We start from the raw sequence: 16,857 nt of genomic DNA on the forward strand, positions 1-16,857 counted from the left end.
TTCCTAAAAGTCAAGTGGGTCAGCCTCAGAATGTGTAAGCATCTTCCAAAATAATATATTGAGCAAAGCATCAGCTTAAACAATGGAGCTAAGTGGTACAGTTATCGAAAAGCATGGCCAAGAACCAACTAAATGGACCGATAAAATATCCCATCCATTCTTATCCACCTAGCAGCCCCAAAATCAATTCCAATCAACCCTCCAGAGGTCAGAGGAGAGGCTTCTTGTGCTCAGATACTCACACTCACTGTACTGCTGCAGCTGGGAGAATTCGGCTGGGCTAAGACACACCCAGTCTCCCATCTCGCTGATCAGAGCGCTCGCGGCGAGCTGGAGGAACCAAGCTGATTGTCCTCAGGTGAGGTATGAGAAAGAGATGGTATGATCTGGCAAGTTCATATTGCTTTCCTTTACGAGCAGATGGTGAATTGGCGTCCCTGATGAGGATTGGCGAAACAAGGGAGGGCGCAAGGACGAGGGCAGTGTGAAGGTGAGGTGCGTGCCGTGCCACCGGTCGGAGCAGCTCTGCTGTGGTGAGATGACGGGTGCACACGGATGAGCAACTGATGACCTGTCAACTGGAGTTATCTATAGAGTAAGACAGAGAGAAAAACAGATTTAGTAACGTCTCTAAGCTGACTTAAGGTTATCGACTCATGTCAAGCATTATTTATTATACATTTATTACAAGGTCTCTGATTCAATGACAACAGAGCCTGTGTGCCTGTACTATCTCAATTGTTTCCCCAAGAGAGTAAATGGAGAGAACATGAAGACTTTTGCTTAAGTCCTGCTTCTCCAGAAATATCACATGTGTCTCCTCTAGAGCGGTCTTCATCCACTTCATCATTTTCATTCTGGCCAATAATACCATATATTTAATATCATATCACATGTAAATACATTTTTTTCAATATTTTATTTAATTCAACATAGAATTTATTACATTAAGCTGCATCTGAATTGGTATTTAGATATATTTATAGACCAAAACAGTTTGGTTACCAACATTCTTCAGTTCAAAATATATTCTTTCATGTTCCACAAAAGAAAGTCATACAGGTTTCAATCGTGTGTAAACGTAAAATAAAAGCATGTAAAATAAATGCACACCTCAGATCACTTCCTCCTCACTCTTAACCTCAACCATGGCTCAGGACACAACACGCACTCCTCCACGGGTCACCTTTTGGCGTTTTTCCTTACGCTCACCCTCACCCTCCTGCCTATCCTCTTTGGTCTCATCCACACTTCCTCAGCTCTCATCACTAGATACTAACAGTGCAACTGATTTTTTCTCCACTCTAGCCGGTATTTTCCTTACAAATGTTCAACGAAGGCATCATTTATGTCATTTGGAATGCTGTGGGCTTATATTTTTAAAATAAGAAACTCAATGACATAAGGTTGCTTTCAATTTCAAAAGCTGGTGTGCGCTTTGTAAAGAGCGCTCGCGTATGCGGCTGTGTGCGTCTCTGAGTAAGTGGTTAAATGTAGGCCTACCTGCATCTCAAAATGCTTTTTAGGCTATTATTTTTATGTTTTGAAGCTATATTAGTTTATATATATACAATGACCTACTTAGTTCAGGTGCAAGGCGGGTGTGTTAAATGCGTTCAATTATTTTAACGCATAATTTTTAAAAACGCATGTTAATCGCCAGCCCTATATATATATATATATATATATATATATATATATTAGTGCTGGGCAACGATTATAAAAATACAAATATTTATATCACCCAAAATAAAAGTTTGTGTTTACATAATATACGTGTATGTACTGTGTATATATATATATATATATAAAAATACACACATATGCATGTATATTTTTGATAAATATTTGCATGTATATACTATATATATATATATATATATATATATATATATATTTGTACATAATTTATATTATATATAAATATTTTATATATAAAATAACTCGTTTTTCTTAAATATATACATGCATGTATGTGTATTTATATATACAAAATAATTATACACAGCACACACACATATATTTTGTAAACACAAACTTATATTTTGGATGTGATTAAACACAATTAATCGTTGCCCAGCACTAATATATATATATATATATATATATATATATATATGAAGATGCAAAAACCTATGCAAAAACTATTCATTTACTGAAATACACAGCATATTTTAAGTTTACTCAATAGATTTTAAACTTTTAGCTAAATTTGCAATAATTCTCTCACTTTTTTCCATTCAAGAGATTTTACAACAAACATATAAGACAAGATTTAGACTTGAAACACAATGGAGAACAACAGTAAGCCTCCTGGGATAAGAAAAAGCAACCTCTGAGCAATACAATTTTTCTTGAAAATAATGATGTATCTCCTTTTGTTTTTGACAAGGTGTAGAACTCATGCAGTATGCTGTCTTTGCCTTCAGTTGGACATTGTCTTCGCTCCAGTACACCCAGTTAAAACAACATAGCATTGCTCCTCCATATAGCTCTGAGTTCAAAGGGCCACTCAGCAAATGACTCACATGGGCTTGGCCTGCTTCCGTGCTCAGCATGCCACACCAATCAATGTCCCTCGCTCTCTGTCTGCTGAATAATCTCGTTCTGTCTCTATTTCTCTCTAGCTTTGTCTCTCTCCCTGTTCTGACACTCCTGAAGAGTTTAAGCAGAACGAGAAATCAACAGCACTTTACCAGCACATTCACAGGGAGGGAAGAAACGGACATAAAATCTGTGAGAGGAGCCGACGCATGAGAAACTGCCATGATGAGAAGAGGAAGAGACAGAGTAAAAAGACAAAAATCAATGGAGTTGATAGGGCTGCCATGAGTTACAGCATGCCAGGGAGTAAGTTCATTCCCACTGGTTTAAAAAGCACAGAGCGATGTGTGATGTTTGTTGTACAGAGAAAATAGTTTAAGCACGAGGGAGGACGAAGACAAGAAGTATAAAATAGCCTACACAAAGTGTAAAAAAAATAAAAATAAAGCCAAGGTAAAAAAAATATATATATATATCAATGGTCAAACAATAAAATGAATTAATATTAGGTGTTTCAAGATGTCAAGCACCCTGAAGAATCTGTACCACAGTACCGTTATAGAGTTTGCAATAGAGAAGCACTGGTTGACCGACCATAAATGGGAACCGGCCGCTTGCAGATCATGTGTTTGGAGAAAAAATCTTCTGGTTCTGATTTATGGTCAGTTGACCGGTTTTTAAGTTTTATTTTGGCCGATCTCTATTGCGGTCTTGCATGCAAACTGCATTGCAACCATTTCCCAAAATGTAATTTGTGTGGAAATATTAACAGGACGTTAACACAGGCCAGAGACAGGACACACAGAAGACGGACGCAAAGAAGTGAACACAGATGCACCTGCTGAGCAAATACTGTACCAGGCACAGCAAGCTCACTGTTCACGATTCTCGAAATATAGGAAGAAATATTGAAATATTGAATTGGGGGTGGGGGTTGGGAACTGACTGTCTTCAGAAAAGTTTCAATGACATTTTCTTTTCCTCTTACCTCCGTATAAAGTAGTGTTTATAAGCGCAGTGCTGCTTTGTGTACAGCGGTACCAAAAGAAACCTCTGCTGTTCCATAAGCGCCACCTACTGTCACAGAGTGAATTTTCATTTTCATTTAGTCCATCTGCTGTTTTAGTCTTATGTAGCATAATTTCACAAATTTAAAGTCAGACCATTCTGTTTTTGCTTTAAATCTTGAAATTAAAAAATCTCATTCAAATCAAAACCAACTGCTCATGCTACATGTGTGTAGCATCTTTGTTTGGATCGTGATTAAAATGCAGTGGTTCCCTCTCATTTCAAATGGCTAAAGATATTTTATGTTTAAGGCTAGTTTGCCTGGTATAATAGAGGAAATAAACAAATACATTTGCTTAAACAAAGAAGAAAAAAAATGGGACAATTTGCTTGTAATAAATCGGAATCTGCCTTGAAAAATCATAATCGGTGCATAGTATGCACAGTCTTTGACATTAACAGCAAAATATATTGGAAGTGTTTTAGTTTATTTTGCTATCTTAACTCGATGATTTTAACAGCATCGTCATTCAAAAAAGGGAAACACTTATGACACTGTCAAAAGAGACAATCGAGGCTGATTTGCTGTGTGATTATAAATTAATAAATGAAATAACTGTATTATTTACCATTAAAATGAATAAAAAACAAAACTTTCTTGATTTCAAATGACTAGAATGGGATTCTTTCATTTGAGATTAATTCAGGTAAATTCAGTTCTGTGGAAAACATTGTAAAAGCACAAACAAAGGAAGCAAAAACTGATAAACAATAAGTGAATGATTGAGAATGAAAATATGGCAATCAGATAAATATTTTGGCGTAGGTGTTGATATAACTGTATTGAAACACACAGAAAAGCTGAGATTATCACAGTGTGGAATTTTGCCTGTTATTCTGAAGTCTCAAAATGAATCATCCAACCCAACTAAACTCTCCACGTTGACATCTATTATTGAACATTCTTGAGAACAGTGCATGGCCAGACAGACGATTGTAACGTGTATGTTCAGTTTGGGTGTCTAAGTTAGTTCGTTTCCCTGGCTGTTAATTAGTTCTATCACACACGTTCTGTTTCATACTAATTACTCCCCATGTATTTAAGCCCTGACCCCCGGTTTCACAGACCAGGCTTAGCCTAGACTTAGACTAAAATGCATTACTGAGCTGTTTTAACTTCTGTCCGGTCTCGGACAAAGAATACTACATTTATGTTTTTTATGTGTTCGGTTTCTTGAATTTAAAAATAATAATGCATAAAGTTACATGCCACTCCTGCATAAAAACGCATCCTCAGAACTAAGGAAACAGGATACTAATTGAAACATTGCTTCAAATTAAGTTTGATTATCGATGATTATCTCTATAATTAAATGATCAATCCAATCATGCAAGCCTGTCTGGTATTATGGAAATAATAGAAAGACAAATAAGTCAGTAATAACTCATCAAAACCCTGACATGACTGTTAAGCATAAACAACTTACATATCCATTAATACGAGAATTCATATGAGACAATACATTTTCCCCCATAATTCATTTTACTTCAAAATGATTTACTGGTCCATAATCAAGGACGTAATTTCTGTTACCATCTGTGACTTCAAAGTGAATTTGCTTTTCTCTTGTGGAACATTTCACATAGAGACCAAAAATAGAATTGAACTATTCCTATGGGACAAGGCCCAAAAGTATTAACTCTGGATTACACACAATATATCTGATTCCCAAAATTAAACTCTCCTTTCAGCTTGCCAAACATGATATCAATAACACGGTCTAGGATAAATAATATAAAAACTTGTCATAACTGTACTGAGCCACTTTATAAATATGTGCCAAATTAGCACAACATAGAACATCGCAGCCAACAAAAAGGGTTGGTTTGAGTCCAAGTGCTCTAGTGACAGGCTTGTATTTCTGCCTAGTGCCTACCCTTAAAATAAGTCCTTCTTCACATTTTAATTCACAGTTTAGCAAAGGTTATTCACAATCTGCAAGTCAGGATCAAAATAACCAAACTTATATTATATTTCACAAAGCTCGAGAGAGTTCATAGTGAATTTAAAACATCCTGCTCAGGGGAAGAGGCTCCGATTTCTGCTACACTGAGAGAGGTGGGGAAAAATCAATTCTGCCAAAAATCGTGATTCTTGAGATTTTTAATTGTTACCATGAAAAATGTTTTTTTTTTAAATGCTCTTAAAATGTTTCTAAAATGATTGATACAGTGCAATAAAATAGTAACAGTCTTTCTACACTGTTATGTTCATTCAGTAGTGATCATCCACATTACCTTTAAAGACATTTTAAAATGGGAATTCCCAGACATTTTACTGACTTAATGTTCTAAAACAACAACCAGTGATGCTGTGTCAAGTTATAAGAAGTTCAACTTTGAAAACTCTTTGTTTGTCTTTGTTTTATTGTTGATAACGTGTCTGTATTTTTGAAGCTATTTAGTTTAATTATTATTAGTTTTTACAATTATTTTAAAGAGTACTTTTATAAATAAAAAAATTAATAATTCAATATTTTAAGACTTAAACAGACATCAACAGTCTGGAAATCAAAAGCCAAATTGTAAAAAATTCATGAAAAAATGACATACTGTATGAGCAAAATGAGCTAAATATTGTTGTAATATAGAATTGCGAGGTCTATGGCAATTATCAGTCCTAAAAGTAAGTATGGGCCAATTTTCATGACCACTGAAATCATACTTCAGATGTTGATTTCACAGTTAAAAAATTGCTATTTATCTAAAGAAGACTAAAGCACCAAAGGGTCTTGTTTAAAGAATGAGATTATGTTACTGTGGTGTCTCAAACAGACAGGCTGAAAATGTTGTTTTATCGAGGTGCCATAATTTCCTGCTGCTAGAACGCTGTAAGAATCAAATCCACCTGCTCCATCCTTATGAAAAGAGACGTGCCGTGCTGAGTGCTAAAAGGTGGAAAATGTGAGGTAGAGTCAAGGTGAAAAGGTGAAAAAATTTAAAAATAAACGAGAGAAGACAGAGACTATAAACACATAACCGTCATCTATTAAGATAAAAGGTTTGTGGTAAAGGATTTCATTCTAGTATCACCAGAAGAAGGAAAATATTTTTGATCCTCCCACCATGCAAACTGCCTTTCACTTTGCTCCATTCCTCATTACGGTTAGAAAAACGTTTCTTCCTGTGTGGGTTTCCCTCATCACTCATAGTATTTTTCTCCTCCTAACAATGTAAGCTATACATCCATAAGTTATTACTGTCAAGGGCAGAATTCACTAATTGGCCGGGTAAGGAAATGTGTACATTAAAGGAAGGATCGAGAGACAAAGTTAATGGCTGTATTGTGCAAAAGTGTGTGTGTGTTAATGGGCTGCTCCAGCCACGTGCTGATCAACAGGATGGGGCCTCCCCTCTGCGCAGAGAGGGATTCTGTTTGCTCAGACAGTTGCCTGGCAACCTGACGTCATAAGTTTGCAGCAAGGAGATGAAATGAAAGCGGTTATGGGTTTGTGTGTGTGTATCAGAGGGAGTGTGTGTGTACATCAGTGCATTATGGGATCTGTGTTTGTACCAGTCCACAAGAAAGCAAAACATAATGCAACGTCATTCTCATATACCGTTAAATCGGATGCATGTAAACATAAAACATGTAAAGAATGAGAAGTGCACTACACACACATTTCAAAAAGTAAACTGATTAAAAAAAAAATCCATTTATGTTAATAAACCATCTTACTGGACCAGGTCCAGTACACTACATGCATATATGATAAAGGTGGACAACTTACTGTAGATGTAAGGAAATGTTAAAAAACAAATCATTAATGACATGAAGGTTCACACATCAGACAAAATTCTTAAGTGTAAATCAATAGTTTGAAAAATAAAAGATTCCACTATCTATATATGAAATGGTCTCTAGATTGACTCGTGTCTTTAGACGTCATAAATTACTGAGCTTGTCAGAGCTGTGGTGCTTAGAGCTCGGGACACATACAGGAGCTGGTGGTTCATGGGAAACCAGTTTCATGTCCTGATCCCATTCACCCTTTCTCAGCCCAATATTCCTGTCAACACTAAACAACTATCCCAGTATAAATAAATGTGAAAACTGCCCCCAAAATTAAGCCTGTTCCATATTTTTTTTATTGCACTAGTTACAGTTTAAACTCTGTGCTTTATGATTTCTATGTATATTGTGGCATATTCAACATATTTCCACTTAACAATTTGATCTGAACTCAACAATTTTTCTGCTTGTCCAATCAGTCTTGTGTTACTACAAAAATGATACATTTTAATTTTAGCAGCATAATTAATGCATCAGATTAGACTTTGCAATGATAACTGTAATTCATACAATGCTTCCAAGTCTATCACACATCATTTTCACAATCAAATCTATGTACAGTTGTGGCATGCAGGACGAGGCCGTGGGCCGTATGGCGTGATTACTGATGAGCGCCTCCTGCACGCTGCACTGGTCTCGTATCTCTCACGGAGGAGCTTCGGACGCATAAAAGAAGGAGCGACGAAAGTGAAGGACGAGAGAGGACCAGGCCTAGACTTTACGTTTTGTTTTGTCATTTTGCACTTGACCTACTTACGCACCGCTCATCTACTGTCTCTCTCTCTCCCCTCGATGAACCACGTCCCCCTCGCCACAACAGTATTTCAGAAAGCTATGACGTCATGATTTTTTAGCAGCTGTTACTCCAGTCTTCAGTGTCACATGATCCTTCAGAAATCATTCTAATTGGCTGATTCGATGCTCAAGATACATTTTTGTGGAAACCATGCTACATTATTTTTCTTCAGGATTTTTTGATGAACAGAAAGTTCAAAGGAACAGCATTTTTTTGAAATACAAATCTTTTGTAACATAAATGTCTTTACTGTCACTTTTGATCAATTTAATGCACCCTTGCTGAATTATAGTATTATTAACAGTGTACAATAAATCACAGAATGTAAAATATTTATGTTTTTAGGGCATAAACATGACCAATGAACACAAGATGTAGTAAAATGCACCGTTCCACCAATATGTTTGAAATCTCTCTCACACCGAAACCTTACTGTTGAACCCTGGAGGTGTTTTTTCCCCTGACTTACAAGCTCAAGCAAATTCCTCTAGATCAGACTACAGCAGGAACAGGGTCTAGACTGGAACAGAGCGTGTTGTCCAGCAAAAGGCTTGTACAGTGAACACAGATCTTATCCAGAGATATTTCACCTCTTAGTGCCATTAAACAGTATGAGCCTCATTATTCTCTCTCTCTAGCAGTGAAGAAATGCATGTACCCTATTCCATTTGCCTCTCTGTCTCCAAATGACACTCCATTATCCTCCAGCCCTGGAGTATTTATACCATTCCCTCACATCTATATTAGATCTTTCTCTCCATTTCTCTCTCTTCCTCCCCCACTTTTCTCCAAACTACTTGCTCGGTCCATGATTCATTTCCTTTTCATGTAGAATTTATGTGACCATTCTTTTACATGTACCTCTTTATTTGACCCTTTCTCAGATGCATTATTAAACTCTTTCTATGTAGCCCACAGATAGTTTCTCTATGTAGTACTGGGGAAGATGCGAATGATTACACTGTGCCTTTGTAATGTGGGTGCAACTGACATAACAGTTTCAGCATGACAGAGATGTGATGGACTCCTGCACAGGCACAGCCCACGATGGAAAAGAACTTCACGGTTCAAAAAGCTGCGAACTGATAAACCGGAATCTCAGCGATCATCGGTTGAGCTTTGACAGGGCTACAGTATGAGCAACTTTCTCTTATTTTCTGCCCTGTTTATAACATCCCTTCCCACTCTGCCCCAGACACAGAGTTTCCAATAACCTTATTAATCATATTTGCACCATTCAGTAAAGTACCAAAGGAAATTATTTTTAACGTAATTAGCAATAAAAATCCACTTGCAGCCGCCCTCTTCAAGTCCTGTCACGACCTTCCTCCCACTGAACATGAAATGTTTTAACAAAAATTAAACAGTGAGCTAATAGATATTTCAGGAAAGTATTTCTCATCAGCAGCCTAAGCTATCTGAATCGTTGCTGTAAACATCTCTGTATAATTTATAATTGGTTATACCATGGGCGTCGGAACCATTGTATATGGGTGGGACAAGACCCACCCACTTTTTAAGACCAATGATATTGGACCCACTTATTTTTACCGTCTCTGATTCAGCGCATTTGTCTTTTCATAGCGCCGTCAGTCAAATCCATTCCACTTGAGGAATTCCCTAATAAATTAAACTCCATTTCCGCTGAATCGCTACATTATATTTCTCAACGAGCCGCAACTGACGAAAGTAACCGCCCGTTGTACCCTTCCAGTCAAATATTGCGTTGCAAACATCAATAACAGCTTTAAGTTGTGACCATGACCATGGTATTAGGGGGATAATCCACGGATAGCTGTGCATTTAATGCACGACGTGGAGGCAAAGAACCGCCCGACGTGAAGTGGAGTTTAGTTTACTTGTTTTAATTAAAAGGCACCAGAATACATGAAATGGTATTTACTCCAGTAAACATTTTTCTGGGGGAGGACCCACCCACTTTTCTTTTTCTTCCGACGCCCATGGGTTATACGTTCAACTTTTGTGTTTCCATTCATTAGGTTTTAAGTGTCTTTTATGCAAACATGTCTCTAAAACAACTCTAAGCCATAAATATACAGTAACAAACCATACGTAAAATATAGGATAATACAATGTCTATAAACAAGTCATATTCCACTGACAAATTTACATCTCACATTAGTGTAATTTTAGTGAGATGCTTATGTAGAAATGCATGCAACAGTAAGGAACTCTAAGCGGAGCACAACTGCATTATTATGTGAAATTATCCAGATCTACAAGCCTCTCAGTCCACACTTGACACTTTAACTGCGTCATGCTATTTCACTAGGCCATTTCGAAACAGCTTTACAGTAAGAGATGTTCTTATCCATGGTACTGTGCCTAAAGAACATCTATTAGTTACGAAAACAACAACATTCACAGAGGAAACTAATGAAATCTAGTGCTAGCTAGCTAGTTCCACGCTGCTAGCTGGCTAGTCAGCCAAACTGGTTTTGCCGTGTAGTGAAGAGTCATAACTGTATGCAGCTGTGTTTGTTTCACACACACGCACACACACATATGTTTTGTATCATGGTGAAGACCTTAAATTAAGCTGCTACTATGTACTAACCCAAACAAACCCTAACATTGTTTTTGCCATTTTACATGAAAATAGTTATGGTATCCCTTTATGGTTCATTCTACAAAGCGGACACCATCGTATAAGTTTACATTTAATCATTTAGCGGACACTTTTATCCAAAGCGACTAACAAATGAGGAGAGCAATAGAAGCAATCAAACCAACAATAGGGCAACAAGTATGCAAGTGCTGTGACCAGTCCCAGTTAGTATAGCACATTACACGTAGCAAGGTTGTTTTTTTAAATAGAATAGTAAGTGTTAATGGGTCATGTGTTGATGAAAAAGATGCGTCTTCAGATGTTTCATGAAAATGGCTAAAGACTCTAAATGGGTTGAGGTTGGGCTTGTCATTCCACCAACTTGAAACAGTCGAGGTAAAGGTCCGTGAAAGTGATTTTGTGCCTCTTTGGGATGGCACCACATGTTGTCACATGATCCTTCAGAAATCATTCTAATATGCTGATTGGTGCATATTATTATTATATTAGTTATCTATTTTGAAAACAGTGATTTTTCATGAATAGGAAGTTCAAAAGAACCGCATTTATTAGAAATAGAAATCTATGTAACTATCTTTTGCAGAATTTAATGTAGCCTATCCTTGCAGAATAAAAGTATTATTTTCTTAAAAATATATATATTACTAACCCTAAACTTTTAAACAGTATTGTACATATACATATATTTTAGTATTAAAAGTCTTTGTGTTTCCAAGTGCATTGCTGTCCAGCCATGGCAGTAAAATCACTCGCCTCCAGGACAGTGGACAGGCTCACACAGAGAGTTTATACACAGGAGAATGAGACAGCGGCTGTGATGAATGAAAAATCTGCAGAGAGTGGCAGGCTGAACAGCTGGGATTGAGAGGTTAGTGAGGGGCACAGAATCATCAAAATCCCAGCTTCCATAAACACAGTCCGCTCTAGAATTAAACAGCATGGCTGGGCCGCAGGAGTCGCAGTCCATTCAGAGACAACAGCAGTGCTACCATGTGCAGCCAGTTTCACTAACCCACACCCTGTTGTCACAGTCTTAAATATGATAAGGTATGGTGTCATATTTTTGTAATATTCTCCACAGAAGAACTCAACAGATCTCTGTGGTCTGGCGTGCAGCCGGAAGAAAGAGCTCTGACAGTGGATGAGAGTGGCAGCTAAAGATGTCACATTATCAAACCCTAGGGATGAGGCTGGAAGAGACCTGATAATGCCATTTCAATGACAGGAACTGCTGGCCTTTCACATGAAACTCCCAGATGTGCCAAAAAATTAGCAAGTTGCAATTTGAGTGCATTTCTACAGTATGTGGTTGTAGATTGTCAACCTGATATTACTTGTGCTTACAAAAATACACTGTATGTTCAAGAAGTTTCAAGCAGTTTATATTTATTTCGCCACATATAATAACAGTTTACAATATTCACAATGTTTGCATGAGAAACGTAGGTGTAAGTAGAGTTTCGACCCTGAGTCTTTTTGTTGTTGTGTGTAACACTGAATTCAGTAGAAAAAAGCCATGAAATCTATTTATCAACATGATCTTTTTTACAATATATGTTTTAATGAGACAACATACAGTATTGCAGCAAACTACTCAACCTTTGCTTGTTAGCAATTATAGTTGTCAATGACACACTTTTGACAGCCATTTTATAATCAGCTATAACCTATAGATCCATCAGGGAATAATAACTTTTGTCACAGGAATGCTTCTCATACTCTCAATATATTTAGTTTTTTATTTTGTAATGCATAAAGTTTTATTTACAATATTTCAATTGTCCTCATATATGCCATGTTATAATATTTTAACAGCAATGTTCTATTTCATGTTAATTCTTATATAGTTTCTAATACCTCATATTAATTGAGAAAATACAGCATTTGTACTTTTAATAATTAATTTGTCACACCAAATTTAACCTAAGAGAACTGCTAAAGAAAATGGTGGAAAAACTTGGTGATCAGTTCAGTATTATTTAGCATTATTTATATAGTATTTAAGTATTCAAGTAATTTAATTAAATATTTATATTTGGCACAATTGATTTTTTACTTTAGTTTTAGTAATTTTAGTACACTTACTTTATCTCAGTTTTTAAGTAAAATTTTCTAAAGTTCTCATCTAATAGTTTCTTTTATTTCAGCTTTATTTAGATTTCAGCATTATTTGATTTGGTCCCACTTTATATTAAGTGGCTTTACTAACATTGAAATTAATAATTTGATACAATGGACTTATTGTGTACGTACATGTTTTTACATTGTACTTATATTTTAAAAATACCTGCATGTAATTACAGCAGTAATTAATTTATGTAATTACATTTGTAATTACACTGTTGACCCTTTAACCCACCCTTAAACCTTCCCATACCACCACACCTGTCCCTAACCTTACCCGTATCCCACCTCAATAGCAGCAAAAGTGTTTTACAATACAACATGAACACAACAAGTACATTGTACCTACTTTTCGATGTAAGTACATAGTACTTAAAGCCACTTAATATAAAGTGGGACCTTTTTATTTTATTTAGAATTAAAAATGTACACCTAATAAATGTACCTAATAAATTCATACACATTTTATATGAGCATGACATAACACTTTCTCGAACAACTTAATGTTTTCAGTGGTTCTATGAATATCTATTTATAAAGCAGGACTCATACATGCTTATACATGCTCTGCCCACAAACCCGTGCCCGGCCCCTTTTATAATTTAAGGCCACAGAAGAGCTGCAGAAGGAACAGTGGAACAATTCAGAAAGAAAAAAAGCATCTCACACACTACTTAAGTAGAAATGTTGTCTGATTGATAGATGCACTGAGGGCATTTAGGTATGGATCTTCTTCTGGGTCTGGGCATTGCTGTCTGGGTAAAGACATTTTTCTTTTCTATTGATTTCACAGAAGCAGAATCGGCGTAGCATGTCCGGGCCTAAAGAGCAGACAGGAGCATTTACAGTAACTCCCAACACAAAACTGAATATTGTGCTTACTTCATTGTTGTGACTCTATCTGATGCATTTACATGACATGGCTTTTAGAGTTCTCTTTTCTCACATCAAAAACAACTTGACGACGCTTTAAGTGCGAGCTACCACAAAGCAAATATAATTACTTACAGCTGCATTTGCCACTTATGCATTAGTAAAGTGTGTGACTGAATTGAGATTTAGCATGGTATCCTTAATGGTCCAACATGCAAGGTTCTTTTCGGTTGCACCACGTCAGAAAATCTATGTAAACAGTTTCTTTACAAAACTCTTTATAAAAAGTTTAAATGATGTATAAATAAATTACATTTAATGTTGGAGGCTGAACACCCATAATACTGGGAAAAATATTCTCTCTCTCTCTCTCTCTCTCTCTCTCTTTCTCTCTCCTCCTGGGGCCTACATGCTCAAAGAATCCTGGGAGTATTTACAGAGGGGTTGGATGTCATGGCAACAGGAGGGTTTGGTTCGAAATTGCAATGCAATGACATGGAAAAGCCAGGCAAGACCTGCTCTGATTCCCAGCTATGGGAAACCTACTGCCCTTAAATCCAGCCAGAATGTCTATTAATGTAACTGAACATCAACAACAGAGCACTAACCAAATGATCAAAGTGGAAAGAGCAATTCTTTTTCTTTTTTTTTAATATAACACATATTTCCAATAATATTTATATATCTCTGAATTCAGAATTTTTTATTTTTTTTGTAAAGTAATTATTATTTAATGCATTAACATTACATTAACATTAACAGAATTATTACCGGTATATTAAATAAATGTAATTATATTATGCAGCTAATATTTAATAAAATTAATATTCTGCAATTCTTCATATTATTATTATTATTAATATTTAAATAAAATTAGTGGGAAGAACATAAAATAATAAAATATCTAATTTAAAAAAATATTAAAATATCAAAAAAAATTATATAGAAACAATTATATTCCTGATAAATTGTTGTTATATTTATTATTATTATTATTATTATTACTACTACTACTATTATTGTTGTTGTTGTTGTTGCAAGAACGATAAAGTAAATGACAATAACATGAAGTACCTACTTGGAAATAGGAAGAAGAAAGACACTAATGTACTGAAAGCCACAGCACTATATGTAATATGTGCCAACACTTATTCTAAATAAAACAACATGCATAGCTCCCTTTCTATTTATTTAAAAAAGTTTCCCACTAACACAGTGTCTCCCATAATGTGTACATACTACATGCTTCAAGTGAGGACACCAGGACAAAACACTGCGCTTCTCAACCAGACAGAAACATATTCATCTACACAAGAGCGGCATAGTAAAGATGAGAGACAAGCCAAAGAAAACAGTTTGATGATCAGTAAGTGTTTATTCAGGCTCTTCTTTATCGTGGACTCCATTAAGATACTCTGTGGCTGACTGCTGTTTTTGACCTTGGGTAAAGTGTCATGAGCAATCTTTTCTCTGTCTTTATATTTCTACTCAGTGTGTCTTTTTATAATGACTGAGAGCATGTCTAATTACCGAGTAAAACATTGCAAACATGCACACAAGCATTCGGCATGCCCTCTCTGAGGACTGAAAACATGAATCGCGTCCTCAAGCAGCTATAGAGAAAAAGCTCAAAGCTTCTACCCATGAAAACACACACACACACACACACGCAGTGCTCAAGCTGTTCCTGCTTCAGAGATCCTGTTGAGACATGAAGACCCAGTGCCTTTGGTGATTACATGATGAGCCTTAATTAAGCAAGCAGATTGGAGATTTACCAGCGTCTCCCGACCACATGATAGCACAGGTTTGCGAAGAGAATGAATCATCGCACACATCAAAATTGATTGCATTCCCTCACAACAGAGATTGTGGGCCACCCCAGGGCATCACGAAAGATGCCAAACAAACCCGGTCAAATAGTCGAGCTGAATTTCCCCCCATATCAAAAGAATCCATCCATCATCCAACGGCATTGATCTCTCACTGAGTGTGAAATATAAACACTATCTGCACTCAGCTCTGACATGGCAGACAAACTATGACAATGTAGACCATAACAAAAGCACTAAGCAGGCAACATCCTACACGTGAACTCAACAAAGCACAGGAAACACCTAAAATCCTCTCCTGCGAGACGATGAAGATGGTGCAACTGAGACAAAAACCAAAATCAACACAAAGCGCAGCAATTAATTCAGACTCACAAGTTAAAAGCCTTGATAAATGTGCACGTTTTAGTGTGACAGTTTCTGATCTGCAGGCTTTCATTGCTGACTGACAGAACCATAGAGAACAGACACCGTGAGAGGAAAAAAAGGGTCACTGGCTCGGCAGACAGCATTTATCGGTACGTGCACAGAGAAAACACATGAGAGTGCAGAGAACAGATGTGCGTGAGAGAAAAAAAGACAAATCTTACCCTATACCTCTTCTTGTTCAGGTGATGGTGCTCAGAGCAGACTGCTCACAAACAAAATGCTTTTTTGAGCTCAGTCAGCAGCAGAAACATCCCTCCCCTCCTGCATTAATTAATTAAACCTTCTCTCGCCCTCTCTCTCTCTCTCTCTGCCTCTTGTGATTATCCTTCAGTGTTGCATGCAACGCACTCCTTTGGCTGTAGCGGATTGAAAATGTCCCTGCACTTTCTTCTCTGACAGCCTGTTTACAGAGCGCTCTGCTGTCGTTCTGTCTCTCTCTCGCTCTCTCACTCTCACTCTGCACACACTCGCTCTCTCATCAACAGTGCAATATCAAAGTGCTTCTCATAGGACCAGCACCTCCCCCTTGCGAACAACCCTTACCACCACAGTTAGTGCCCCTTACTGTAAAGTATCACCACAGAACCTAAAATAATTTCTGCTATAAAGCCTTTTTTGGACATAAAGAAAACTGAATAATGCATAAAGAATTCTGAGTCATGATCTTTAAAATGTGGTCATTTAAAAAGTCATTTACTTTTTAAGTCATTTACTTAAAAAAAAAAAATATATATATATATATATATATATATATTCTACTTAATTTTTTTATACTCTACAGTTTAAGTTTGTTGTGATAGAAATGACT

General features: G+C 36.5%; 1 protein-coding gene across 2 annotated transcripts in view; it reads right to left on the reverse strand.

The window, feature by feature from the left end:
* dgkg (diacylglycerol kinase, gamma) overlaps positions 1-16,512 on the reverse strand; it is a 103,412-nt gene extending 86,900 nt beyond the window's left edge. The window contains exons 1-2 of one of the 2 annotated variants that reach the window (XM_084420698.1): positions 16,211-16,512; positions 243-588 (exon numbers count right to left, since the gene is read on the reverse strand). In XM_084420698.1, the coding sequence (XP_084276824.1) occupies positions 243-303 (61 nt within the window). In that variant the 5' untranslated portion in view covers positions 304-588; positions 16,211-16,512. The remainder of the gene's footprint in view (positions 1-242; positions 589-16,210) is intronic. The other variant, XM_084420699.1, reaches the window with a different exon arrangement.
* Between the last annotated feature and the right edge of the window lie 345 nt (positions 16,513-16,857).

This window comes from Rutilus rutilus (genome assembly GCF_951802725.1).
Source record: "Rutilus rutilus genome assembly, chromosome: 10".
NCBI lineage: Eukaryota > Metazoa > Chordata > Actinopteri > Cypriniformes > Leuciscidae > Rutilus > Rutilus rutilus.